Source organism: Micromys minutus, assembly GCF_963924665.1.
Source record: "Micromys minutus genome assembly, chromosome: 7".
Lineage (NCBI taxonomy): Eukaryota > Metazoa > Chordata > Mammalia > Rodentia > Muridae > Micromys > Micromys minutus.
This window is the reverse complement of record NC_137976.1, coordinates 8,862,844-8,885,823: the sequence shown is the minus strand read 5'-3', so window position 1 is coordinate 8,885,823 and position 22,980 is coordinate 8,862,844. Positions and strand designations below refer to the sequence as shown.

The following is a 22,980-nucleotide window of genomic DNA, read 5'->3' as shown; positions in this document are numbered from 1 at the left end:
GACTCAGAGGGAAGTAATGGGGGATGGATATCCTTTAAATACACTGTGTAAAGTAAAAATTTATCAAAGAATAAATAAACATGCTAAGAAATAAAGAACATATGTATAACTATCCTACCCTTATATATACTGATCTTATAGATCTATATATACTGATCCTGTTACTTTTCTATGAGGACAAAGGAAGCCCTCTTACATGTTTATACATATTAAATGTGCAACATTTCAAGGCTTGCTCAGAGTCGAGGACTTGGAAATTTTCCATGCACATGAAGTTGTTAGCTCGCCAAAAGATGCTTTGTAGCTATTTGGGATACTCCCTCCGAATTCTTGAATAAGGAGTGTGTGGAGCATCCCAATTGCACACTGAGTAACATTTGCCATCATGCAAGCTGTACATGCCTTGTGAATTCCAGTGTGTCCATCCTGTGGACCACATATTTAGGAAGAAAAAAAAATTAAAGGAACGTGGCCTTAAGAGGAGTTTGAATTCCTCACTGTTAGACAAACTATGGATGGGTATGCAGAGTCAAAGGGGAAGGAATGCGTCTTTACTTGTGAATGTTGATGATATATTTGTTTCTCTTTTTGAGGATCATTTATTCTTTGGCAATTTTATATGTGTATAAAACTTATCTTGATCACATCTTATCCTTTCTATTATTTTGTTTATGTGTATGTGCTATCCCAAAACTAGAAGTTGGCGCTGCATCTTTTAGAGCCAGAATGGCAGGCATTTTCAGGATACAATGCAATGGGAGTGCTGGGATTAGAACTCTGGTCCTCAGGATTGCACAGCAAGAGTTCTTACTCAATGATCCACCTCTCTGGTCCCCATGAATTCATCTCTTATAGGACTAATATAGTTACTATTCCAGTGATTTTAAGATGTTTTGGCATATATTCCCGAGACAATTGTTGTAGACATTTAGGGGTTTGGATTTAGGGAAGAGTAATAATTTGGGACTCATCTTCATAGTGTTCATTGAGTTGCATATGGACAGAAGCATGAGATATTACCTTATAGGTGAAGCATTTTGTCAAGTGCTTAACCCAAATTAAATATGCAATTTGTCCCATAAGCATGGTAAGTATTAATGGGGGTATTAAGATAAACATGAAAGACTAGGGCACATGTGCCCCATGGACATTCCACACTGATTCTTGATGCCAAGATATACTTCACAGTGCAGCTGCTTGCTGTTGTTTTGGGATTAGAAGTCCAGCGAGTGACTAGTGTCATTGTCCCTCTCAGAAGCTGACTTTTCTTATCTCCTATGCTCCAGTGCTTTGCCAAGGCTATAAGGATGTGTACAGGGAGTTGGGGGACATGACGCATACAATGAGGCAAGACATGAACCTCCTTCCCCCCAAAAACAACCTTAAAAGTCTGAGATTAGTTTACTAGCCCTTGAAGGGAGCTACCAATAAAACTGGGCTGAGAGCTAGATTATAGAAGGGTGTTATCTCTAGGTATAAAGTATGTATGTAAAAAACCTATCTTTTGGTAATTTCTCTTTCTATTGCTTCCAAGCAGAAATTGTGAGCAAAACCTAAGAGTCAGGAAAAGTGTGGTGTATTCAGAAAACACTAAGCCACGGTCTGTTTGAACAGAGGCTGATAAAACAAAATGATAGAAATTCGGTAGAAGAGTCTAGAATGTGGAGAGAAGAGAGAATGGGAGAGGTGCTCTATACCAACAGAAAGTGATGTGAGTCTGGGTTTAGGAGGAAATGATGGAGTTTGAAAAAGATTTTGAAGGAAGGATTGGAATAATTGGGTGACAGTTTGGCTTTCAAGAGTGGTCATTGTTCGTTGATAGAAAAAGAGGAACTGGGCTTCAGAGTCTCCGTGAACCTGAGAGGGCTTCCATATAAGGCAGGCTTTGGGAAGAAACATATGGAGTCCTAAAAGGTACAGTCATCTTTTCCAGACCTCTGTCCTTCATAATACTGGTACTAAGGTAATTGTAATTCCTGGAGGCAGCTACGCCCATCTTCAACACCATAGCTGTGAACTTTACTGCTTGACTCCTGGCTGGATTCATGAATGAAACACACACACACACACACACACACACACAATTGGTTGATTTTGATATGCCATGACTACCTTAATAGCCAAACACTACCAAACCTCCCCCTGCTAGCAAACACTCTCTTTTCCAGTAACCCTGAGTTAACATCTTTTAAAATCTACACTTCATCTCTGCTAGTCCACGTCCAATCATGGAAGTGGCCCATGGCCACTTTCTCAGTTTCTAGCCTTTGAAAATCTAAAGGTCTTGCCTCAGTCTACCTTCCCAGCCATTGGCTGTTAGGATCTTTATTTCCCAGTCAAAATCAACTAGAGGCAGGGACCTGCAGCGTCTTACAAGCAAACATGGGAATTCCCATGTAGTTTGGGATGCCATTAAATCAAGTCCCCAACACAATATGCTCAATGTCATTTCCAAACAAGGAATTCCTAAATGCTACCATCCTAAATGAGGTCTTCCACTGAATTAGTTTCCACAATAATAAATATTATAAAATAAGGAATAAAAACTCCCCCTCCATTAGAATTATGATGAACCATAAGCTCTTTTTTAATGGGAGAGAATTTAGAACTGGATTTAACTAACCCAGAATTTTCTTTATCTCCAACTTGGTTAGAAGGGTGGCAGAAGCTCATATAAATACAGACTTTGTATTATTCATTCTCTCTGCCCTATTCTCCCCCCAAGGACACTAGCTAGCACCAGCCTGGGATGGTAGGTAGCTGTGAACATTTTTTTAAAAATTAAGTTGTTGGAATTTTCACATTAGGGCACATATTAACCACACAGGATTTAGTCTAGAATTCCAGGAGCCATTCTATCAGAGTCGTTAAAGTATTTTGTTTTCATCTCAGAAATACTTGCGTTCTGTCTAGCAGTAGGAACTCTGCAGAATAACCAACGTAACCACCACTTCATGTGCTCTCATGGTGCAGTGACCTTTCTGTCCAAGTGCACTTGGCTATTAGACTGGCTGACTTAGGTGACGTGTTTCTTGTCACTGTCTCCTTCTATTAACTTTTCCTACTCTGAGTATTATCTTTTCCTCTCTCCCCAGGGCCGAGATGTTTCTGGCACTCTTTCCTCTCTACACTTTTTTTTTTTCCAGAAAGATGCTTGGAAGTCTTACTGTGTCTAACCATAAGTGAATACTGAGGTTTATTTTTTGATCTCCAGTCTTTTCTGATGCTTAATAATTTTATCTATGTGTTTAATAGAAAGTTAAAGTTCTAGTTCTGCTAGAATTCTGGATGCCAGACAGACTCAGCAAGAAAAGGAGCACCATGGTAGCTATTTTTGAGTCATTTATGCATTTTTTAAATTGGACATTCTCTGTATTTACATTTCAGATGTTATCCCCTTTCCCCCAATCCCAGCCCCCCCCCCCCACATTGCCTCCATGAAGGTGCTCCCTCTCCCAATTACCCTCTTCTACCTCAGTGCCTTGGCATTCCCCTACACTGAGAAAATGAGCCTTTGCTGGACCAAAGGCCTCTCCTCTCACTGATGCCTGAGAGAGCTATCCTCTGCTGCATATGCACCTCGGGTCATGGGTCTCTCCATGCAAACTCATTGGTTGGTATTTTCGTCCCTGGGGGCTGTGGTGGGTTTGGTTAGTTGATAATATTGTTCTTCCCATGGGGTTGCAGACTAGTTCAGCTCCTTCAGTCCTTTCTCTAGCTTCTTCATTGGGGTCCCTGTATTCAGTCTGATGGTTAGCTGCAAGTATCCTATTCCTCTATATCAGTATGACTCTGGCAGAACCTCTGAAGAGGCATCCATATCAAATTCCTACCAGTAAACACTACTTGGGATCAGCAATAGTGTGTGGGTTTAGTGGCTGCATATGGGATGGATCCTTAGGTGAGGCAGTCTCTTTTCTCCAATCCCTGCTCCTCAATTTGTCCCTTTATTTCCTCCCATGAAGGTTTTGTTCTCCCTTCTAAGAAGGACTGAGGCATCTACCTTCTGGCCTTCCTTCTCTTTGAGCTTCACAATTTTTGTAAATGGTTTCTTGGACATTTTGAGCTTTTTGGGCTAGTATCCACTTATAAGTGAGTGCATATCGTGAATGTTCTTTTGTGACTGGGTTACTTCATTCAGGATGATAGCTTCAAGTTCCTTCCATCTGCCTAGGAATTTCATGAAGTCATTGTTTTTAATAGCTGTTTTTAATTGTTTTTAATAGTACTCCATTGTGTAAATGTACCACAATTTCTGCATCCATTTCTTTGTTGAAGGACATCTGGGTTCTTTCCAGCTTCTGGCTATTATAAATAACGCTGCTATGAACATGTTGGAACACGTATCTTTGTTAGATGTTGGAGCTTTTTTTGGGGTATATGTCTAGATGTGGTATAGCTGGGTCCTCAGGAAGAACTATGCCCAATTTTCTGAGGAACCTCCAGATTGGTTTCCAGAGTGGTTGTACCAGCTTACAACCCATCAACACTCCTCTTTCTCCATATCCTTGACAGCATCTGCTGTCACCTGAGTTTTTGATCTTAGTCATTTCGACTAGTGTGAGGTGGAATCTCAGGGTTGTTTTGCTTTGCATTTTCCTGATGACTAGGGATGTTGAACATTTCTTTAGGTACGTCTCAGCCATTCAATATTCCTCAGTTGAGAATTCTTTGTTTAGCTCTGTACCTCATTTTTTTAAATAGGGTTATTTGATTCGCTAGAGTCTAATTTCTTGACTTCTTTGTATATATTGGATATTAGGCCTCTACCAGTTGTAAAGATCTTTTCCCAATCTGTTGCTTGCCATTTTGTCCTTTTAGACAGTGTCCTTTGCGTTACAGAAGCTTTTCAATTTTCTGAGGCCCCATTTGTCGATTTTTGATTGTAGAGCATAAGCTATTGGTGTTCTGTTCAAGAAAATTTCTCCTGTGCCTATGTGTTCTAAGCTCTTCCCCACTTTCTTTTCTAATAGTTTCAGTGTACCTGGTTTTATGTGGAGGTCTTTGATCCACTTGGACTTGAGCTTTGTACAAGGAGATAAGAAGAGATCGATTTTCATTCTTCTGCATGCTGACTGCCAGTTGAACCAACACCATTTGTTGAAGAGGTTGTCCTTTTCCATTGATTGTTTTTAGTTCCTTTGTCAAAGATCAAGTGACCATAGATGTGTAGGTTCATTTCTGGGTCTTCAGTTCTATTCCATTGATCTGCCATGGCAGCCATTTTTAACTTTAGAGATTCACAACACCTTTGTGAAATCAATAATATAGCACCTACAGCCTTTTGGAGTTAATTATCATTAATAAAGATTCTTTGGGATGTAATCAGTTTTATTCATTTTGGTTGGAATATGTTGCTTAAGTTTTCAAAGAAAGGCTATACAAGAAGTATATGTTCATGGATTAGGTAGACATTTGTACCCCCCCCCTCCAACTTTCACAGGGCTAATAACCCTGCAGGAAGATGTTGTAAAACCATTTGTATAAATGTTTCCCTAAGGGAACTAAATAGTTAGCTTCAGATAAGCAATTAGTAAATAGGAAGGCTTCAGGGTCTGGGCATTTTTTTGTATCACTACCCAGCCAGAGGCAGGGCTCATTCAATGAGGGAACTTCATGAGCAGGTGCATAGGGGTGCAGACCTATAGAACTCATACAGGAGCAGGAGGACTTCCATAAGTTCCAGGAAAGCTTACATTATATAGTAAAGACTTTGACTTCTTTTTGAATGTCCCTGACAGCAAATAGCATCCCAGTAGTCAGTGGGAGAATGAGAGGTTATTTCTAGCATGCTGTTGGAAATAAAGGGATGCTGATCAGATTCCAGAGGTTTCTGAGGTTCTTGATTCCAGACTCCCTTCCAACACCAAATTCTGCAGATGCTCATGCCCTCTGTATAAAACGGCATCGTGTTCGCATGGCCCGTATACGCACAACCCGTATACGCATGGCCCATGTACATCTTTTTGTGTTTGGTCTCCACGAAACTTAACCGAATACAGAATGAAGGCCGTGGAAACCACAGCCATCTTTTGTTATCTCAGAAACAAGGGAAGCAGCCAATGCACATCGCTGCAGACATGATTCTTTTTTCTCCAACATTTATGTCAGCCTATGATTGGCTGAACGTACACCAGTCTATGATTGGCTGAACGTACACCAGTCTATGATTGGCTGAACGTACCAGTCTATGATTGGCTGAACGTACGTGTGGGGACGGCCAGCAGTGCGCAATGTGCTGTGCCTGGTGCCTTTGAAAGACAGTGTGCCAGTGAACTGAGTAAAGTCAAAAGGTCCTGTGAGAAAAAGGAGAAGGGATGGGAGCAGCAAAGTGACCGTGACAATGACAGGGAACAGAGAAGTACGCCTGAAAACCAAAGCTTGCTGTACGCTGCACAGGTCCTTCTGTGCAGAGCGAGAGCATTTACGGCGTTCAGGAGCTGTGGCATCCGTCAAGGTCACCAGGTGTTTGCTAAAGATAAAGAACCGATAGGAACTGTGTCCTACTGGCTGGCTGTCTTTTTTTTTTTTTTTAAACTTTATTTTAAAAAACAAAGACAAAAATTTTTTTTAACATTTTTGCATAAATGTATACAAATACAATTGTGTCAGTGCTTGGCTTTTTTTTTTCTTTTTCTTTTTTTTTTAACAATGAGCAAAAAGTACATGTAAAACAGGGTGTAACCCGGAATTTGTCAATGTGTTCTTGGTGTGTAAGGATTGAGCATGACTTTTTTTGTTTGTTTGTTTGTTTGTTTTGTTTTGGTTTGTTTTTTTCTTGAACTTCACACAGTCTGTGAGTTGTGAGTTGTTTCTGGGGGAGTGCAAGCCTCTGGGGTTAGCATCCCACTATCAGTGACTGCATATTATGTCTGTTCTTTTGTGACTGCGTTATCTCACTCAGGATGATATTCTCTAGATCCAGCTATTTTCTTAAGAATTTTGTTAAGCCATTGTTTCTGATAGCTGAGTAGTACTCCATTGTGTAAATATACCACAGTTTTTGTATCCATTTATCTACTGAAGGACATCTGGGTTCATTCCAGCTTCTGGCTATTATAAATAGAGCTGCAATGAACATTGTGGTGCATGTACTAGGTCCAATTTTCTGAGGAATCGCCAGACTGATTTCCAGAGTGGTTGTACCAGTTTACAACCCCACCAACAGTGGAGAAGTGTTCCTCTTTCTCCGCAACCTCGCCAGCATCTGATGTTGATGTATGAGTGGTGTGTATATGAATGTGAATGTAGGTGTGTGCAAATATATGTTTGGGTGCACACTATGAGCATGTGTGTAGGACAGGGGTAGACAGCATCTTTCTCTACTTCTGTGTACCTTTGTTCTTTTAGACAGGGTTTCTCACTGAACCCGAATTTCATTAATTCCCAAGTGCCAAGGTTACAGGCATGAGCCATACTGCCTTGCATTTTACCTGCCTTCTGGAGATCAAACTTAGATGCTTGGGCCTGCAGAGCAAGTACTGTACCAATGGTGCCATCTCCCCAGCATACAAAATAGAGTTATTCAGAGGATCCAGAACAGGGGAGCCTGTTGTGTTCTGTAGGGAGGAGTGAGGTGGGCTTGAGTATATCTGCTAGTGTGGTTCTTCTTTTCTCTGGGACCCACGTATGAAAGCCCAAGGTCTTTACAGCAAGGATTTAGCACCTTCCAATCTTCCTTCTGGTTACATCTATGATGGACGCAGTGTCTTTGGACCCCAAAGTCCAGTAGAAATCTTTCCCAACCAAGAAAGTATTTAGGGGGCTGGAGCAATGGCTCAGTGGTTAAGAGCACTGACTGCTCTTCCAGAGGTCATGAGTTCAAATCCCAGCAACCACATGGTGGCTCACAATCATCTGTAATGGGACCTGGTGCCCTCTTCTACAGTGTGCGTGTGTGTATATATATGTCTTGAGAGAGCAAGAGTGAGAGAGAGAGAGAGAGTGTGTGTGAGAGAGAGAAAGAGAAAGAGAGAGAGAGCGTTTAGAATAGCAATCTTCAAATGTTGTTTTGTAGAACTGTTTGACAGACTCTTCCTCTCTTCTCACTTGAAACAAAATAAAACCAGGTGTAGCCATGGAGTTTTAACACATGGCTTTAGCATACGAAGCTGAAATTGCCCAACACAATGTCTGTCTTTTTATTTCAAGTTCATCTAATCTTTACTCCAAAACATTCTCTCTGAAGCACGGGGAGAGTAAGAAAGTGCAGTAAATTGTTTGCGAATCATCTTCACAAACTAAGATAAAACTTGCGTGTAATCTAAGGTATGACTGCCAGAATTTGTCCAGGCTTATGAAATGAAACTCTGGGAAATCATTGGCCAGAAGGTAAACAGCCCATCGGTACAGTGGAAAGTGCTCTGGGCCGGGAGATGCCTCATTTCACAAGGCTGCTAGTCATGGTCTTCTTATAACATGGTCCTGATTCTGACGCTGATGGCCTGGGCCAACGTTTACTCATCTCTCATTCAGCTTTCTGTCACGACTCAGATGGAGCAGGTAGTTCCTCGATATAAGTGAGGGCTTCGTATCCAGCCTCTGTGGATCTTGTCGGTTCCACTGAAAAACATAGATAAGATGGTTTAAGGAAATGTGAAAACACAGTGCCCTTGAAAACCAACCAACATCTATGGATGCTGAAAGGAGCCCTTCATAAAATGTGCCGCGCCGTGTCCGTGCAGTTGGAATACCAATAGGAAACGTCTACCTTAAGAACCACTGTGGCACAGTTACATCACAGCTGCCAAACAAGGCAGTGAGCATCTGTTTATTAATTTTTTCCCTCTCCTTTCCTAACTCTTCTCTTTGTGTATAATATCCTTGCTGGAGAGATGGCTCAGTGGTTAAGAGCACTGCCTGCTCTACCAGAGGTCCTGAGTTCAGTTCCCAGGATCCACATGGTGGTTCAAGCTGTCTATAATACCAGTCTCAGGGAATCAGATAGCCTCTTCCTGGCTTCTGTGGGCACCAGGCATGTATATGGTACAAAAATAAAAATTGGCAAAAGTGTTTAAGTTTTTTTAAAAGGAAAAAAATTCTTTAGGATGCCTTTTAGTTGGTCTTTCTGTTCGGCCATACTGGAGATAACCCACTCTCTTCTGGGTGTTAGATGAGTATTTTACCACTGGAATTTAGTCCTGCCTTTATCTTGTCTATAAAGTTCACAGAGCATTCATTCTACTTTTTCTCACAACATTAAAACCCAGGATAAAGTGATTTTTCAGTTCAGCATGTAGTCTGAGTCCTTACTGCGCACATCATAGACAATAAATATTTGGCAGTTAAATCGTAATAAAAGTGCATTTATTCTGGGATCATGTCCCATTATAAATGTATCTAGTAACTGCTTCCATTAGAAAAACATAACAAATATGCCTAGGGGTTTCTTGGTATAGCTACTGTACAGTTTGCTGTGTGCTTCTGAACTGTCATAATAAACTTGACGACTCGCGGGGGCTCTGATCCATTACGATGGTGGAAGTGTTACAAAGATTTGGCCAAATGTTTGTGGAGCAGCTGTCTAGTGGCCTGCCTGAGTCATTTTCCTTCTTTTCTCTCGGCCCAATCCTGTGATTCATCATTCTGCTTTTAGAATATTTGCCTATTTAAAAAACCAGTCAAAGAAGGCAGCCACTGTTTAAAAGTAAACACCCTTCACACCAACACGGGGTGGCTTTGTAAGCAACTTCTCAAACGCTCAAATTTCTGGCAGGCGATGCTGCCAGCTAAAGCAGATGGCATGGTGTGGGAGATGCCGGTTGGCTGGTAGACTCTTCGCATCTGTCTTCGGTTTTCTTGTTTCCGCTGCTAGTTCCTGCTCGGCTTAAGCCAGCTCGGTCCATTCTGAAACAAAGGTCTTGCTTGCTTTCTGCTTGTCTGTAAAACATCCATTACGCCGATTAGACTTCCCTCTCCATGAAAGAGATTCAATCGCAAGCCTTCATTTATCCGCAAATCATAGCCCCATGAGTCTCAGCATAGTGTATAAAGACATTGATCGCTACGCCGCCTCATTCGTTCTGGGTCATCGTGGGCGTCTGCTGTCCACAGTGTGGAGCAGCTACCCTCCACTTTCCTTAAAATGAAGCAAGGAGTGTAATGGCACAGTGGGCAGGGGAGCTTAGATGTCAGGAAGCCCTGAGCTTCATCCTAGGTATGTCTGAAAATTCTGTCATGCCATGTCTGTGGTAGTTCACAGAAGTGGTTTCTCCTTCCAAGTGCCTCCTTGCCTGTGGTCATCAGGGTTGGGATGCGGAAGCAGAATATGTTTCTTTTCTTTTTTTCTGTCAAATCACTGGTCTTGCTCCTGATGAGCTCAAATAATCACAATGTCTAGGCCTTTGAAGCTACACTGAAGTAAGTTAAATGGACTGAGGACCCAGATCAGTCTTATAAACTTTATAATGGAAGGCATCTCTGCAAAGTGTCAGTGATTTCAGCCAGTCTCTTTGCCAGTGATAATGTGGATGGAGAAAGCCACAGTAACGGACTAGAATTTGTGGTTCCTTATTCTGATAGGAAGGGAACATCCAAGGGGCACAGGCTTTAGCCTTCCATGAAGCCTGTGCTTTGGATTAATAATGAACCACGAACATCCACTGACCAGCACAACTGCAGTTACAAAATGAGTTTCGTTGTGATGATATATTGCCTTTATTTTAGACCACTCTTAAGGGAGAATGCTATTTCAAGGCTCTTGACCAAAATATCCCAACTGCTAGCGAGTGACCAGAGGTCACTTGTTTAAATCATCTTGTTCAAATCATCCATGTTTAAGCCATCTCTCTGGTGTTTGTCTTTCATGCCGTCAAAAAAGTGTCCCTCAGAAGCCACAAATGCCCTGTGTTATTTACTACATTTTTATTTTGGACCATGCTGTCAGCGAGTTGGGAGGGAATAGAGTTGCCTGCCCTTGAGTATTTGTGACTTCCGTATCTGGATTCAGCCAAGGGAAGAAAACACTGGAGTGTACTGAACTGGTACAGATTTCTTTTTGTTGTTTTTCTTAGCCTCTAGAGTGCAATAATTTCCATAGCAACCACCTTGTGCTGTTAGGAGTTGTCTAGAGATGAAAACATGCGTGAAGATGCATCTAAGTTATATGTAAGTGCTCCATTTCAGATAAAGGATTTGAATTGAGCATCCTTAGATTTTTATCCATGAGGGGTCCTGGAACAAAATCTCCATGGATACCAACCGTGACTGTTCTTCTCTGTTGTATATGACATGCATAATTAAAAGGGAACATCAATTAGTTTTTTACCAGTGAATTTGATTATGTTAGTGACAATATAAAAACTAATGTATTTCCTTGCTTGGTTATGTCTTGAAATGGCTTTGGTTGTGTGTGTGTGTGTGTGTGTATGTGTGTGTGTGTGTGTGTGTGTGTGTGTGTGTGTGTTGTAGTCTCAGGCATGTACTGGGGGAAGGGTTTGGAAATAAATAACTTATGTTCCTATGAAGTCAAAGTTCTCTAGAGAGATAGAACCTGTTACCAAGGCACCGAGGCTGGTGTAGCAGCCTGTTCTTGAAGAAATTGGGGGGGGGGGGTAACAGGTATCTGAGACAACATTTCTGCCAGGTTTCCTCACTGACCCTCAAGACTATTTGAAGGAGCAGGAGCTGCCCACGGTTAACCAAGCTGCATACGTCAGCAGTGTGGGCGCATGCTCATTTGGAACCGCAGCTGTGGATTCTGCCCAGGTTGGCCGTGATGCCTGACACTGTGGGAAGCGAGTCCCTGTTTGGGCTGCTGGCTGTTACCCGTAGTAATCCGGACGGAGTTTGGAGAGGTGCTTGTAAATGGTGGTTTATGATGGGGTAAAGGGCAAAACTATCCGAGTGAAGCTACTGTTTTTCACACATGTCCTTCTGCCCCATTGGAGCGGCTCCGGCTACCCCATTAGCACCTCGTTAAAGCACTTTCATGCATATCATATTTTTTTGGTTTGGGCTAATGTGACAGTATTAAATAGCCCTTTTCAATTGGAGAGTTATTGGAGTTATTGGAGTGGACATTTGCGGACACACACACACACACACACACACACACACACACACTTAAAAGCTTCGTGTCAGGCCACCTAAGCTCTCTGTGCCTCCGTGTGCACGTAAACTGACGGCTGATGCTTACGAGGTACAGAACACGCTGAGTAATCACTGTCTCTTCATGTTTTAGATGACACGCCATCTGAAGATGCCATTCCTTTGGTCTTCCCAGAGTTAGAGCAGCAGCTCCAGGTAAGGATTCTGCAAAGGTATGCCTGCTTTCCTACAGGGCTGCAAATAGGGCGAGCCAGGAAACGGCTAAGTGATACCAACTGATACACAGGGCAGATACAAAGTGATACCAACTGATACACAGGGCAGATACTAAGTGATACCAACTGATACACAGGGCAGATACAAAGACACAAAAAAAAAACATTTGTGTCTTTGGAGCCCCAGGGTCAGACAGAAGTAGTTGGGGAATGCCTGTGGTTATCCGGCTATGATACCTGAACCCCGAATGCTCAGAGTCAAGTAGCTGCAGCTGAGAACGTGGCCCCATTTCTCCACACTGTGATGTGTCCAGGCCATTGGACTTTTGCTTCACTTAGTATCAACCCCAAAATTGTCATATTGCCAAGGGTTTGGAATAATTTTTTTTTTTCTGCCACCGGCCTCTTTCCTGAACTTGTGGGTTGTTGACCCCTTTGGGGCTTGCATGACAGCCATCTTGCATATCAGATAGTGATGTTACAATGGGAACAACATTGCAGCAATTAAGTAGCAACAGAATGATGTCATGGCTGGAAGTCATGACAACAGGAAGGACTGTATTAAAGGGCCGTTAGGAAGGCTGAGAGCCATTGTTCTAGTGGAACATAGCAAGTAGGAGTTAAGACCTTCAGAAAGTTCTTGGTTCCACCTATGAGACAATATTTGGTGCATATCATTTCTAGATGACCTACAGAAAGATATTCAGCTGAACATATCAGAATGTTTCTTTTTAAAGATGCTAATTTACTTTTAATGTTTTAGATGGTATATTCTGGCTTTAGAAGATTTTAAGTTTCGATGTTGTGTATATGAAGTTTCTGTCTCTCTGTGTACCACTTTTGAGTCTGGTATCGTGAGATCACTTCTGAGATGCCAGGTGATTGCTGGTAATGGAAACTGGGTCCTCAGAGAGCAACCAGTTCTCTTAGCTACAGGTGTAGCACCTGAGAACCAACACAGGAGGTTGTTCAACAGATCACGACCACGTCCGTCGGTCTCAGTAAAGACTGCATAGCAGGTGGGAAGGCGCATTGGTTACCACACAGCCATCATGAGATGGTGCTGTGATCCTGAGGATGTCCTCTCCAGCTGTTTCTCTGTGCTTCCCACACCCAGCCACACATGGCTTGTCAGCCTGGATTTCTAGGTGCTAATACCTAATCCTACTTCTCACTGGTCCAGCATCTTTCCTTTCTGTCTTGCTCACATCACACATTACATTCAGCACTGTCTTCCAGGGGTTGTCTATGTATGTACCACCAAAGTACAGCAGGGATTGGAAAAGGACTATGTTCCTCTATTGGATGCTGTCCCCTCCAAGATGTTTTATTATCATAGAAACCAGAGGAAAACAGGGTTCAACAGGTTTTGAAGATAAATCAGAAAGTCAGTTCTTATTAACCTGTGAAATTAGAATGAATGTTCTCTGTCTCTTTGTCTCTGTCTCTTTCTATCTTTCTGTCTCTCTCTGTTGCTGTCTTTGTGTCTCTGTCTCAGTCTCTCTCTCTCTCTCTCTCTCTCTCTCTCTCTCTCTCTCTCTCGATCTGTATGTGTTGGAAAAATAATCATTTTTCTCCAAAGCTGAATATCAATGATCTTTCTTAGCTTATGGCTCAGTCTGTAGAGGATTCCCAACACCCCTGAGGATTATCTGGATGATTTTCTGTTAGAGAGTCACTATGTCCATTTAAATCCTCTAACTCCAATTACAGCTTATAATTCTATTAAATCATTTCACTCCAGTGGAAACTTTCCTCTTTATTGATCTTTAATGAGGTAGGCCTCATGGTTTGGGTTTGCTCCTTTGGTGTGGTCATGGCATTACCACTTCCCCACCAGAGAGGGCATGGCTAGCCGCACAGCAGACCGTGTTCAAGTCAGTTTGTGTTTATGAGGTGAGAGATGAGATTGTTTGTTATTAACACATACCAGTTGTCTAGAGTTTTGGCTAAGAATGCCTCTGTCTGGAGCTGTTGCTAATAAACTCTGTTCTCCAGGAGGTGAGTCCTAAAAGCCAAACAAACAAACAAAAACCCCAAACACAAGACATCGAGGGAGCACATTCCTGTTCCCATGCTGAGCACAAGCACACATTTTAGCCATGCTACATCAGAGGATCCTCTACTAAAAGCAATGAAACTGCTTTATGGACCAAAGGAACCATTCTTTACCTGGGCCCAGACAGCTGGATGACAGACAGATGTTCTATTCTGTAATATTCTTTACTGAGTGCTAGGATATACTGTGGGAAAACAAATGCCAGTTAGAAAGCAGAGCATTGTGGATACCAGTACAAGGAGACTTCAGTCATGCCAGGTGTCACTACCCTTCGCTCTGCTGCACCCTGAAATGAGCTCCCCCCACTGTGCACTGGCTCCATAGCAGGCAAAGGCCATTTCCCTACATGTGATCTCATTAGGTTCTTGCAAAACAAACCAAACCAAAACAAAACCCAAAAACCTATAGGCGCTAACTGTTCTGTCTCCACTTTTTACATGAGAAACCTGAGGTCAAGGTTTTATCTAAATCAATTCGCTGATCTGCTTCTCTTACTGCTTGTGGGACACGTGGGCTGTTTAAATTAGTTTGACAAACTGAGACTTGTTTTGCTTTAAGGTTGGCAAGGTTACCATGACGTGGCTCTAGAACTGCCTTGTAACACTTGTGGGGACTTTCTGATATCCTTCGCACACTCCTCGATGATTTATAAAGCATAGGCAGAAAGTATCTATTTAGTAGATACGCTATCACCAGTTTGACCCCCTGAGAGTTTTCTGTTGCTTTGCCAAGAATGTGGACATGTTTGAACATGCAATTCATGGTGCTTCTATTTTCACAGAAGCCAAAAAAAGCCTTGGGCAAGAATAGCCATGACAAAACTTTCATTTGATGTCTCTATTAACGCAAGACTCTGGGTCGGGGACCTCAAGGTGCGGAGAACGAAGGGAATTGCTCTATTTGTTCATTTCTAGGCCCCAGTCTCTGGGAACGGGCAGGTGGGAGGTTAATCTCACATCCTTTCTTGGGGTCAAGTTTCTGAATCCCTTGAAGGAAGGCATCAGGAGCAGGACTTGGTACATCAGGTTTAGATTATATAATTATAAAACAAGAAGTTGCTGTTCTATGTCCACTACTTCAAGAGCCAATGAAAGATTACAACTTTTCTTTAGGGAAAAGTGGTTTTCTTCCATTAGGAAAGATGTTGACAAAGCTCTGATTTTTCTCTGTTCAGAAAGACAATGAACTTCTTTCCCAGTCCCATGTGAGACCAAGCCCAGTTCTCAGCTGAGGTGGTTGAGTTATGGTTTAATCATTGTGGTCCGACTCAAAGCTCGCTCTAAGCCTCACCCTGGTCAGCGGGAAGCTGCCTCACACCGGGATGAGGGTAGGAATGAAATCTGCTAATGAGGAAACCTAACAGAGTGAGTGAAAAAAGAATGTACTCAATCAACATAAATAGTCTTCTTTGGTGAAATTCTTGACTGAAGAAAATATTCAAGGCTAAGAGATTTATTTCTAAACACGTAAAGCAAAAGCAAAGGGTCGCCCCTCCGGATTCTGAGTTACACACAGAGGTTGGGATGTTCTCTTCGGACCAAGGTACTTGGGATATGATGATCTTTTAAAAACATAATGAATTGAGCCATAACTTCAAAGCCTTCTAAAGCCCTCTGGTGACAGGAGACTACAGTGACAGGTGTCTTGGTGGTGCACACTGAACTTGCCTTTTCTCAGACAGAGTCCCGTAAGTTCCCTAATCTGATGTCACTTCTACAAACAGACAATATCATGGCTTCCCTTGAGTATCACAATGTTTTGTTAACTGGGCAGCCTCTCTACAAGCTTCCTTTACGGCTTGCCTCAGTGTATCATTTGGCATCTGGGACATGACATCTTTAATACTTGCCTGGAACTGTGGTCAGGAAAGGCTGAGGGGTGTTGAAAATGACCAGTATTTCTCTCTTGTCCTCACACTGATAAAAGTGTCTTGGTGGTCATTCAGAAAAAAATTATATATAAATATATAAAAATAATTTTATATAAATATATAAATATATTTTTTTCTGAATGGCTAGAAATATATAACATATTATAGTATATAGTACATGTATACTATAATATATACAATATATATAAAAAGGGGGAGATCAAGAGACTTTAGAACTTTGCAAAAGTATTATTATTTATGTACTTATGAGTTCTCTCTATATATGTACCTGTCAGAAGAGGTTACAGATGGTTGTGAGCCAACATGTAGTTGCTGGGAATTGAACTCAGGACCTTTGGAAGAGCAGCCAGTGCTCTAAACCACTGAGCCATCTCTGCAGCCCTGCAAAAACAATGTTTTAAAAGCCCAGTCAGTGGTTCTTAGGACACACAATATCACAGTTAGGAACAACTGTGGGATGAGTCTGGAAATTCTTGAATTACATTGTTCTTTTCTAGTCTCTGGAGCAACAGAAAGGACATACATGTGTTTTATTCTAAGCCATATAATGCGTAAGTTACACAGTGCAAATTCCAGCGCTTACTAGGACTGTATGTTACAGAGCTGTTAGTTACTGTATTTCTTCAAATCCTTAAGCCCTAAAATCGTAAAAAATTGGATGGCGGTAACTGAGTGTACTCTAGATCTTCCTTTCGTCAGTCTGGCCTAGTTTCTTGCCCTTTGTTTCAGTAGACTGTGCTTGTTAATTCTGAGAGACATTAAACTGGAGTGTAACCCCTGATCTACCAAGTAGGTGATCCTGAGAACCGAGGAATAAATACGAAGTCCTCTCAACCACTGTAGAATGTTTGGCTTCCTTAATATATCTTCTGTGTGGGAAGCTGAAGTAGGAGAATTTAATTCTTGTGTTTTTGAAGTGGACAGGGCCAGCAGTTTCTGAAGTCGCCAAGCACAAAACGGAAACGCTTCAGCCGGCTTTGTCCCTTGCTGAGGGGTGCTTGGCAGTGTGCTTTCTCATGGGCTCACTTCCAAAGGATGGGATACACTACTGGAGGCTGGGAACCCATGACTGAGATGGTCCGCTGTGGTTCAAGCCACATTCTTGGAACCGGAGCTTGCGGTTTGGTTTCTCTCTTACTTCACCATGTTAAATTAGTCCTGGTGATTTGGGCAGGATACCAGAGGCTGTAACTGCTCCCGGACTCTGCGGTGTAACTTAAAGCCTTTGCAAGCTCTATCCTCTCAGGAAAGGGGGTGAAGAGGAAGTCGCTACCCTGGGCTCTGACCTCATCCAAGCCCCAGTCTGTGCCTTGGGAAACTGCGTCTCAAAATTGGCTTGAGGCGAGGCTGCAAGAACATCTTTATTTACTCCTTTGAAGTACTGTAAGAGACCTTCACTCACACTTCAAGCAGTTTCTGTGAAAACACTGGTTCTGTTCTAGAAATCTTGAACAATTGCTTTCGGTGGTGGGGGTTGGGGCGGACTGCCAGAGACCGAACCCAGGGTGAGTGCCGGATGCTCTAATGGGCGGTGAGACTCCTGTGTCTCTTTGGTGGACTAAGGGCCTCAAAGTATAGGAAGTGCAGCCTAAGGAGAGGATGAGTGTCTCCTGATGTCAGGAGAAAAACACAAACATGAAGCTGATTTACAGCTCCCTGACACCCAGCATGGGGCATAAGTGAAAAAAAATATCTTTTTATTCCCTGGCAAGTTTTCCCTCAGACTTTTCCTGGCTTACTTTTCCCGAGTCTGTGCTGCTGTGCTTTTCTAGTGATGGGCATCGCTTGGATCGGGAAAGCCAGAGTTCTCACGCTGTAGCGTCTCCCGTGGGCCGTGTTCATTCAATACCCTTGCCACTGTAGTGACAGTTTTGGCCAAGATGATGTAAGATTCCATTTTGGCGTTGCTCAGAGCTGGGCAGTTGGCTCTGAGGGTGAGTAATCCCCCTGCTCCATGTGCTTGTCTCCAGAGCCGTTATTTTTCCATAATAAGTTTGAACTTGGAGCTGATCAACTCCAAAGATGTTTTCATCTTCTTTTTTGCAGACACCTTATTCCTGCCTTGGTGTGCAACTGAGAGCTGGTAGCTCTGTTTTAAAACTATAAGTCATGCTTGTATGTTTGGATATTGGGGATGTATGTTCTCTTAATTTAGTGAACACTACTGGTCACAGCGGCTCCTCTTATGGGGAGCTCTAGAAAAGCCAGAGTAAACAGCCACGGGAGGGGGGGAGGGAGGGAGGGAGAGAGAGAGGGAGGGAGGGAAGAGGGAGAGAGGGAGAGAGAGAGAGAGGAAGGGGAGAGGGAGGGAGGGAGGGAGGGAGGGAGAGAGGGAGGAAGGGAGAGAGAGAAAGGAAGGGGAGAGGGAGGGAGGGAGGGAGAGAGGGAGGGAGGGAGAGAGAGAGAGGGAGGGGAGAGGGAGGGGGGAGGGAGGGAGGGAGAGAGGGAGAGAAGAGGAAGGGAGGGAGGGAGAGAGGGAGGGAGGGAGAGAGAGAGAGGAAGGGAAGAGGAAGGGAGGGAGGGAGAGAGGGAGGGAGGGAGGGAGGGAGAGAGGGAGGGAGGGAGGGAGGGAAGAGGAAGGGAGGGAGAGAGAGAGGAAGGGGAGAGGGAGGGAGGGAGGGAGAGAGGGAGGGAGGGAGGGAAGAGGAAGGGAGGGAGGGAGGGAAGAGGAAGGGAGGGAGAGAGAGAGGAAGGGGAGAGGGAGGGAGGGAGGGAGAGAGGGAGGGAGGGAGGGAAGAGGAAGGGAGGGAGGGAGGGAGAGAGGAAGGGAGGGAGAGAGAGAGGAAGGGGGGAGGGAGGGAGGGAGGGAGAGAGGGAGGGAGGGAGGGAAGAGGAAGGGAGGGAGGGAGGGAGAGAGGAAGGGAGGGAGAGAGAGAGGAAGGGGGGAGGGAGGGAGGGAGGGAGAGAGGGAGGGAGGGAGGGAGGAAAGGAGGGAGAGAGGGAGGAAGGGGAGCAGGAGGGAGAGAGAGCATAAGAGAACACCTAAGAGCAGTACACAGCTATCCTAAGGCCACAGAGAGTTTGGGTTGGAGCCCTGTTGGCATAACAAACAGTTCTCCAGGGCCAGTCTCCAGTTCTGCACACACAAGGAATAGTGCACACAGAGGAAAAGGCAGGAAGATCAGAAACTCAGGATCATCCTCAGCTACACAGTAATATCAGGGCCAACTTGATGACATGAGATCCTGTTTAAAAAAACGTGGCAACCTGTAGTAGGATGTGACACAGAGTAGCATATCATTATCCTGTGTTGCATTCATTCATTCATTCATTCATTCATATAAAACCTACATGTTTTCATTCTTTTATTGTCTCAAATTTCTTCAGGGTTGCAAACCCCTCGCAATAGAAATAAATCAATTCTTCAATGAATTTTCTGGGCTGAGATAAATGTCCGTTGTCTTCAAATGGCCACCGATGATGCTGACCAGCAACGTTTGTGGTTAGCAGTGACTGGCTTGACATTTTAGATTGGTGAGAATTTTGAGGTTCCCTGTTAAAAGGGTCAGGGAAGACAAAAGCTGGGTACAAATGAAATCAGCCGCAGACCCCAGGAAGAAAGCATTGCAGAAGGGTCGAGGAAACAGGAAAAACCACCTTTGCATCAGCACCATGGATTACAATAAACAAAACTTGCTTCTTAGTCATTTCTGGGGGTATAGTTCAGCTACTTAACTAACTCCTCATACTTTTAGCAGTATGACCACATTGCTTAGATAAACAGTATCCTGCCAAATAGCTTTGAGAGCTGATCATTATAAATCAATAGGATTCATTGTGGCATTTCTGTCTGTTTACATAATGTGCTCTGATTATGTTCACCTGTCCTGTTACTCTCTCCTCCCCACCCCCTCGAGGTTTTCCTCCTCTTCTAAATACATCATCTTAACGCTTCTTCAATTAAGTGAGGCCAGTTAGCCAGATACACTGGTGTACATCTGTGATTCCAGCTACTCAGGGTTGGAGGGAGGGAGCTGACACTTGAGGAGACAGGTTTGAGGATAGTCTGGACTATACACAGTGAATTCAAGTCATGCAATTTAGCAAGATCCTGCCCCAAACTAAAACCGCAAAAGGCCTAGAGGTGTCACTCGCTGGAAGCATTGCTAAGGTGCAGATGAAAACAGAGATGAAGGGGCTGGAGCCACAATGGCCGCTAGAGGATTCGGGCTCCATTCTAGAGGATTCGGGCTCCATTCCTATTATCCACATGGCAGTTGGGAACAGTCAGTAATTCTGGTTCTAGGGGGTCTGACACCTATTGGCTTCTGCGGGCACTGCATGTATGTGGTGAACCCACACACACACACACACACACACACACACACACACACACACAGGCACACAAATGAACCACCCACACCCATAAAATTACAAAACACAAAACAAAGCCACGGGGACAAACCCACTTATTTTAAAGAGAGTTGCAAGGTGAGAAGCCAAGGAGCGGTGGAGGAGGGAGGGCGCCCCCTTTCCACCTCGCCTGAAGGAAGTGCGCTTGGGATTTTCAATTTTCCTTTAAAACCACAGCCGAAAGGATGCGCCCACCTTGACCAGCTGCTGGCCCCTTCATTGTCCTAGGGTCGCAGAGCCTCAGTGCAGGACTGATCCCTTTGACTATGACCTCAAGCGGCTGCTGGATTCGCAGTCCAGGTGCTAGCAGGTGGCAAGCGTTGAGCTGGACGCCGCTCGAACCGAGTGTGGCTTGTGTGCTGTTTATGAGGACCGGATGAGATGTGCAATCTTATGGCTGCCAGGAGGCAAATCCTCTGACAGGGCACCGGTGATTTAAGAGCTTGGCTCTGGAGCGCGGGGTATGCTGCCTTCATTCCACTGTTAGACTTGGTAACTTGCCAACGTAACAGGTGAAAATCGGTGAGTGGGTTGAGATTTCTGGGACACAGGCTGGAGGAGCCAGGAGCTCTGAATTCCTTTGGCAAGGGCTGTGTCTCCCGGGGTGAATTATATTGTCACACTACTGTGCCCTAGTTTCCCATTTTAGGGACCCAGGGAAAGATGCTCCGTAAAGTGATTATTGTTAGAATCCACACACAAGGAGGATTCACAGGAATGTAAAATTTATCTTAAGGAGAATTTGAAAGTACTGTGGAACTTATTAACATACTGCATGAATTGTGTGTGTTAACAAATTTCAGTGTGTCAACCACACACACATCTACGTAGAATTTTACTTCCTTTGAGTGAGCAGGGTCCTCTTAGCTATCATCCAGAAGTATATACTTTATAGAATTTCTGTTATTTACTGAGCAAATCCAATGCCCAAAGAAATCTGTGTTTGAGGATTGGGGAAACAAATAGCAAGAAATCCTACAGTTCTTACTTTACTAATATAAATTAGTGAGGATGGTACCTAGTCAGACACACTGTTTACCTGCGGAGATTATAATGACAGATAGCTGCAAACAACTCAACAAAAACCTCTCATGGTTCTCGGACTTTGCATGTTTTTTCCCCCATAATTAATTAGGGAGCGATTTAAAAACTCATTAAAAGACAACTTGGATTCCAAGCAATAGTGTTTTAAATCATGCATTACTGACATAGAAATAAGAATTAAAACTCATGGAGAAACTAGTTCTTTAAAAATGATTTCTGGAAGTAGGAGTTTTTTTTTTTTTTTTTTTTTTTTTCTCCCTCATGTTTTATTTAGAAAACTTTTCCAAGTGGACCTGTTTTTCTCCTCGACGACGGGAGGAAGAAACTCAAATCTCTTCTCTGTTCAACCTCATGTGTCACAGGCAGGGTGTGGGGGCTGGTCTTCCTGACCAGTGTGTTAACTCTGCCGGCATGTTCTCCAGTCTTGCACCCTGTCTCTCGCATTCCTCTGGGCCAGGGAGTAGACAAAAAAGGGAATAAAGGCAGACAGGCGGAGGGCTCCCACTGATCGTTTCTAGAGCAGTTTACAGTTGCCAAGGAGACGCAAAGATTGATGTGAAGTGTATTTTTCACCCACACATGGCAGGTAACCAGCATGTAGTGTGTCTCAGGGCCCTGGTGGCCATGAAAGTCACAGGACAGTCACCGTGAGTCTGACCATCTCACCGCCCCGTGTCCCACAAAGAGACGTGGCCCCTGTCTGCCATGTTCACCCACCATGCTGCGGTCTGACACCAGGGCGGACTGACGGCTTCTCTTTCTCCTCTGCAGCCCCTGCCGCCTCGTCACGACTCGGTAGAATCCATGCAGGTGTTTGAGCAGCACTGCCAAATCGCAGAAGAGTACCATGAAGTCAAAAAGGAGATCGCCTTGCTGGAGGAAAGGAGGTAAGTGCCTTCCCGCCTACTCTCCTGCTGAGCAGAGACTGGGGTGGGCCAGAAGGGAGGGGCTTTCAGGATCAACAGCAGACCTTGGTAGACCAAGTGCTTTTCCCTGTGCATTAGGAAAAAGAACTATGGGTGTGTTTCCACTCGAAGCTCATTTTTAAAAAGAGGTGGGGGGGATTTTAGTTAAAGAAATTAAAATTGCCAAGAACCATCTCGGGCCACATATTATTCTTCATGGCCATTGCAGAGTCCACAGGATACGTTGTCTTGGGGTGAGTTTTAATTTATGTTTAAGCAGTACAGGTCTCACATTTAAATGGAAACCCTTTTTAGAGTTATATAAATGTGTTAGTTGACTAGCTGCATTTTATAGTTTCGGGAAGTTTTAATCTTGATAGCGATTGTCATCAACATCATCATCATCAACGTCACCAACATCACCATCACCATCATCATCATCATCATCAGTCTGCTATGAAAAGT

General features: G+C 43.6%; 1 protein-coding gene across 1 annotated transcript in view; it reads left to right on the top strand.

The window, feature by feature from the left end:
• Window positions 1-22,980, top strand: part of MAP3K7CL (MAP3K7 C-terminal like) — a 40,063-nt gene that overhangs the window by 5,153 nt on the left and 11,930 nt on the right. Inside the window, exons 3-4 of the mRNA XM_080919554.1 lie at window positions 12,182-12,243; window positions 22,382-22,497. Of these exons, the coding sequence (XP_080775680.1) occupies window positions 12,182-12,243; window positions 22,382-22,497 (178 nt within the window). The remainder of the gene's footprint in view (window positions 1-12,181; window positions 12,244-22,381; window positions 22,498-22,980) is intronic.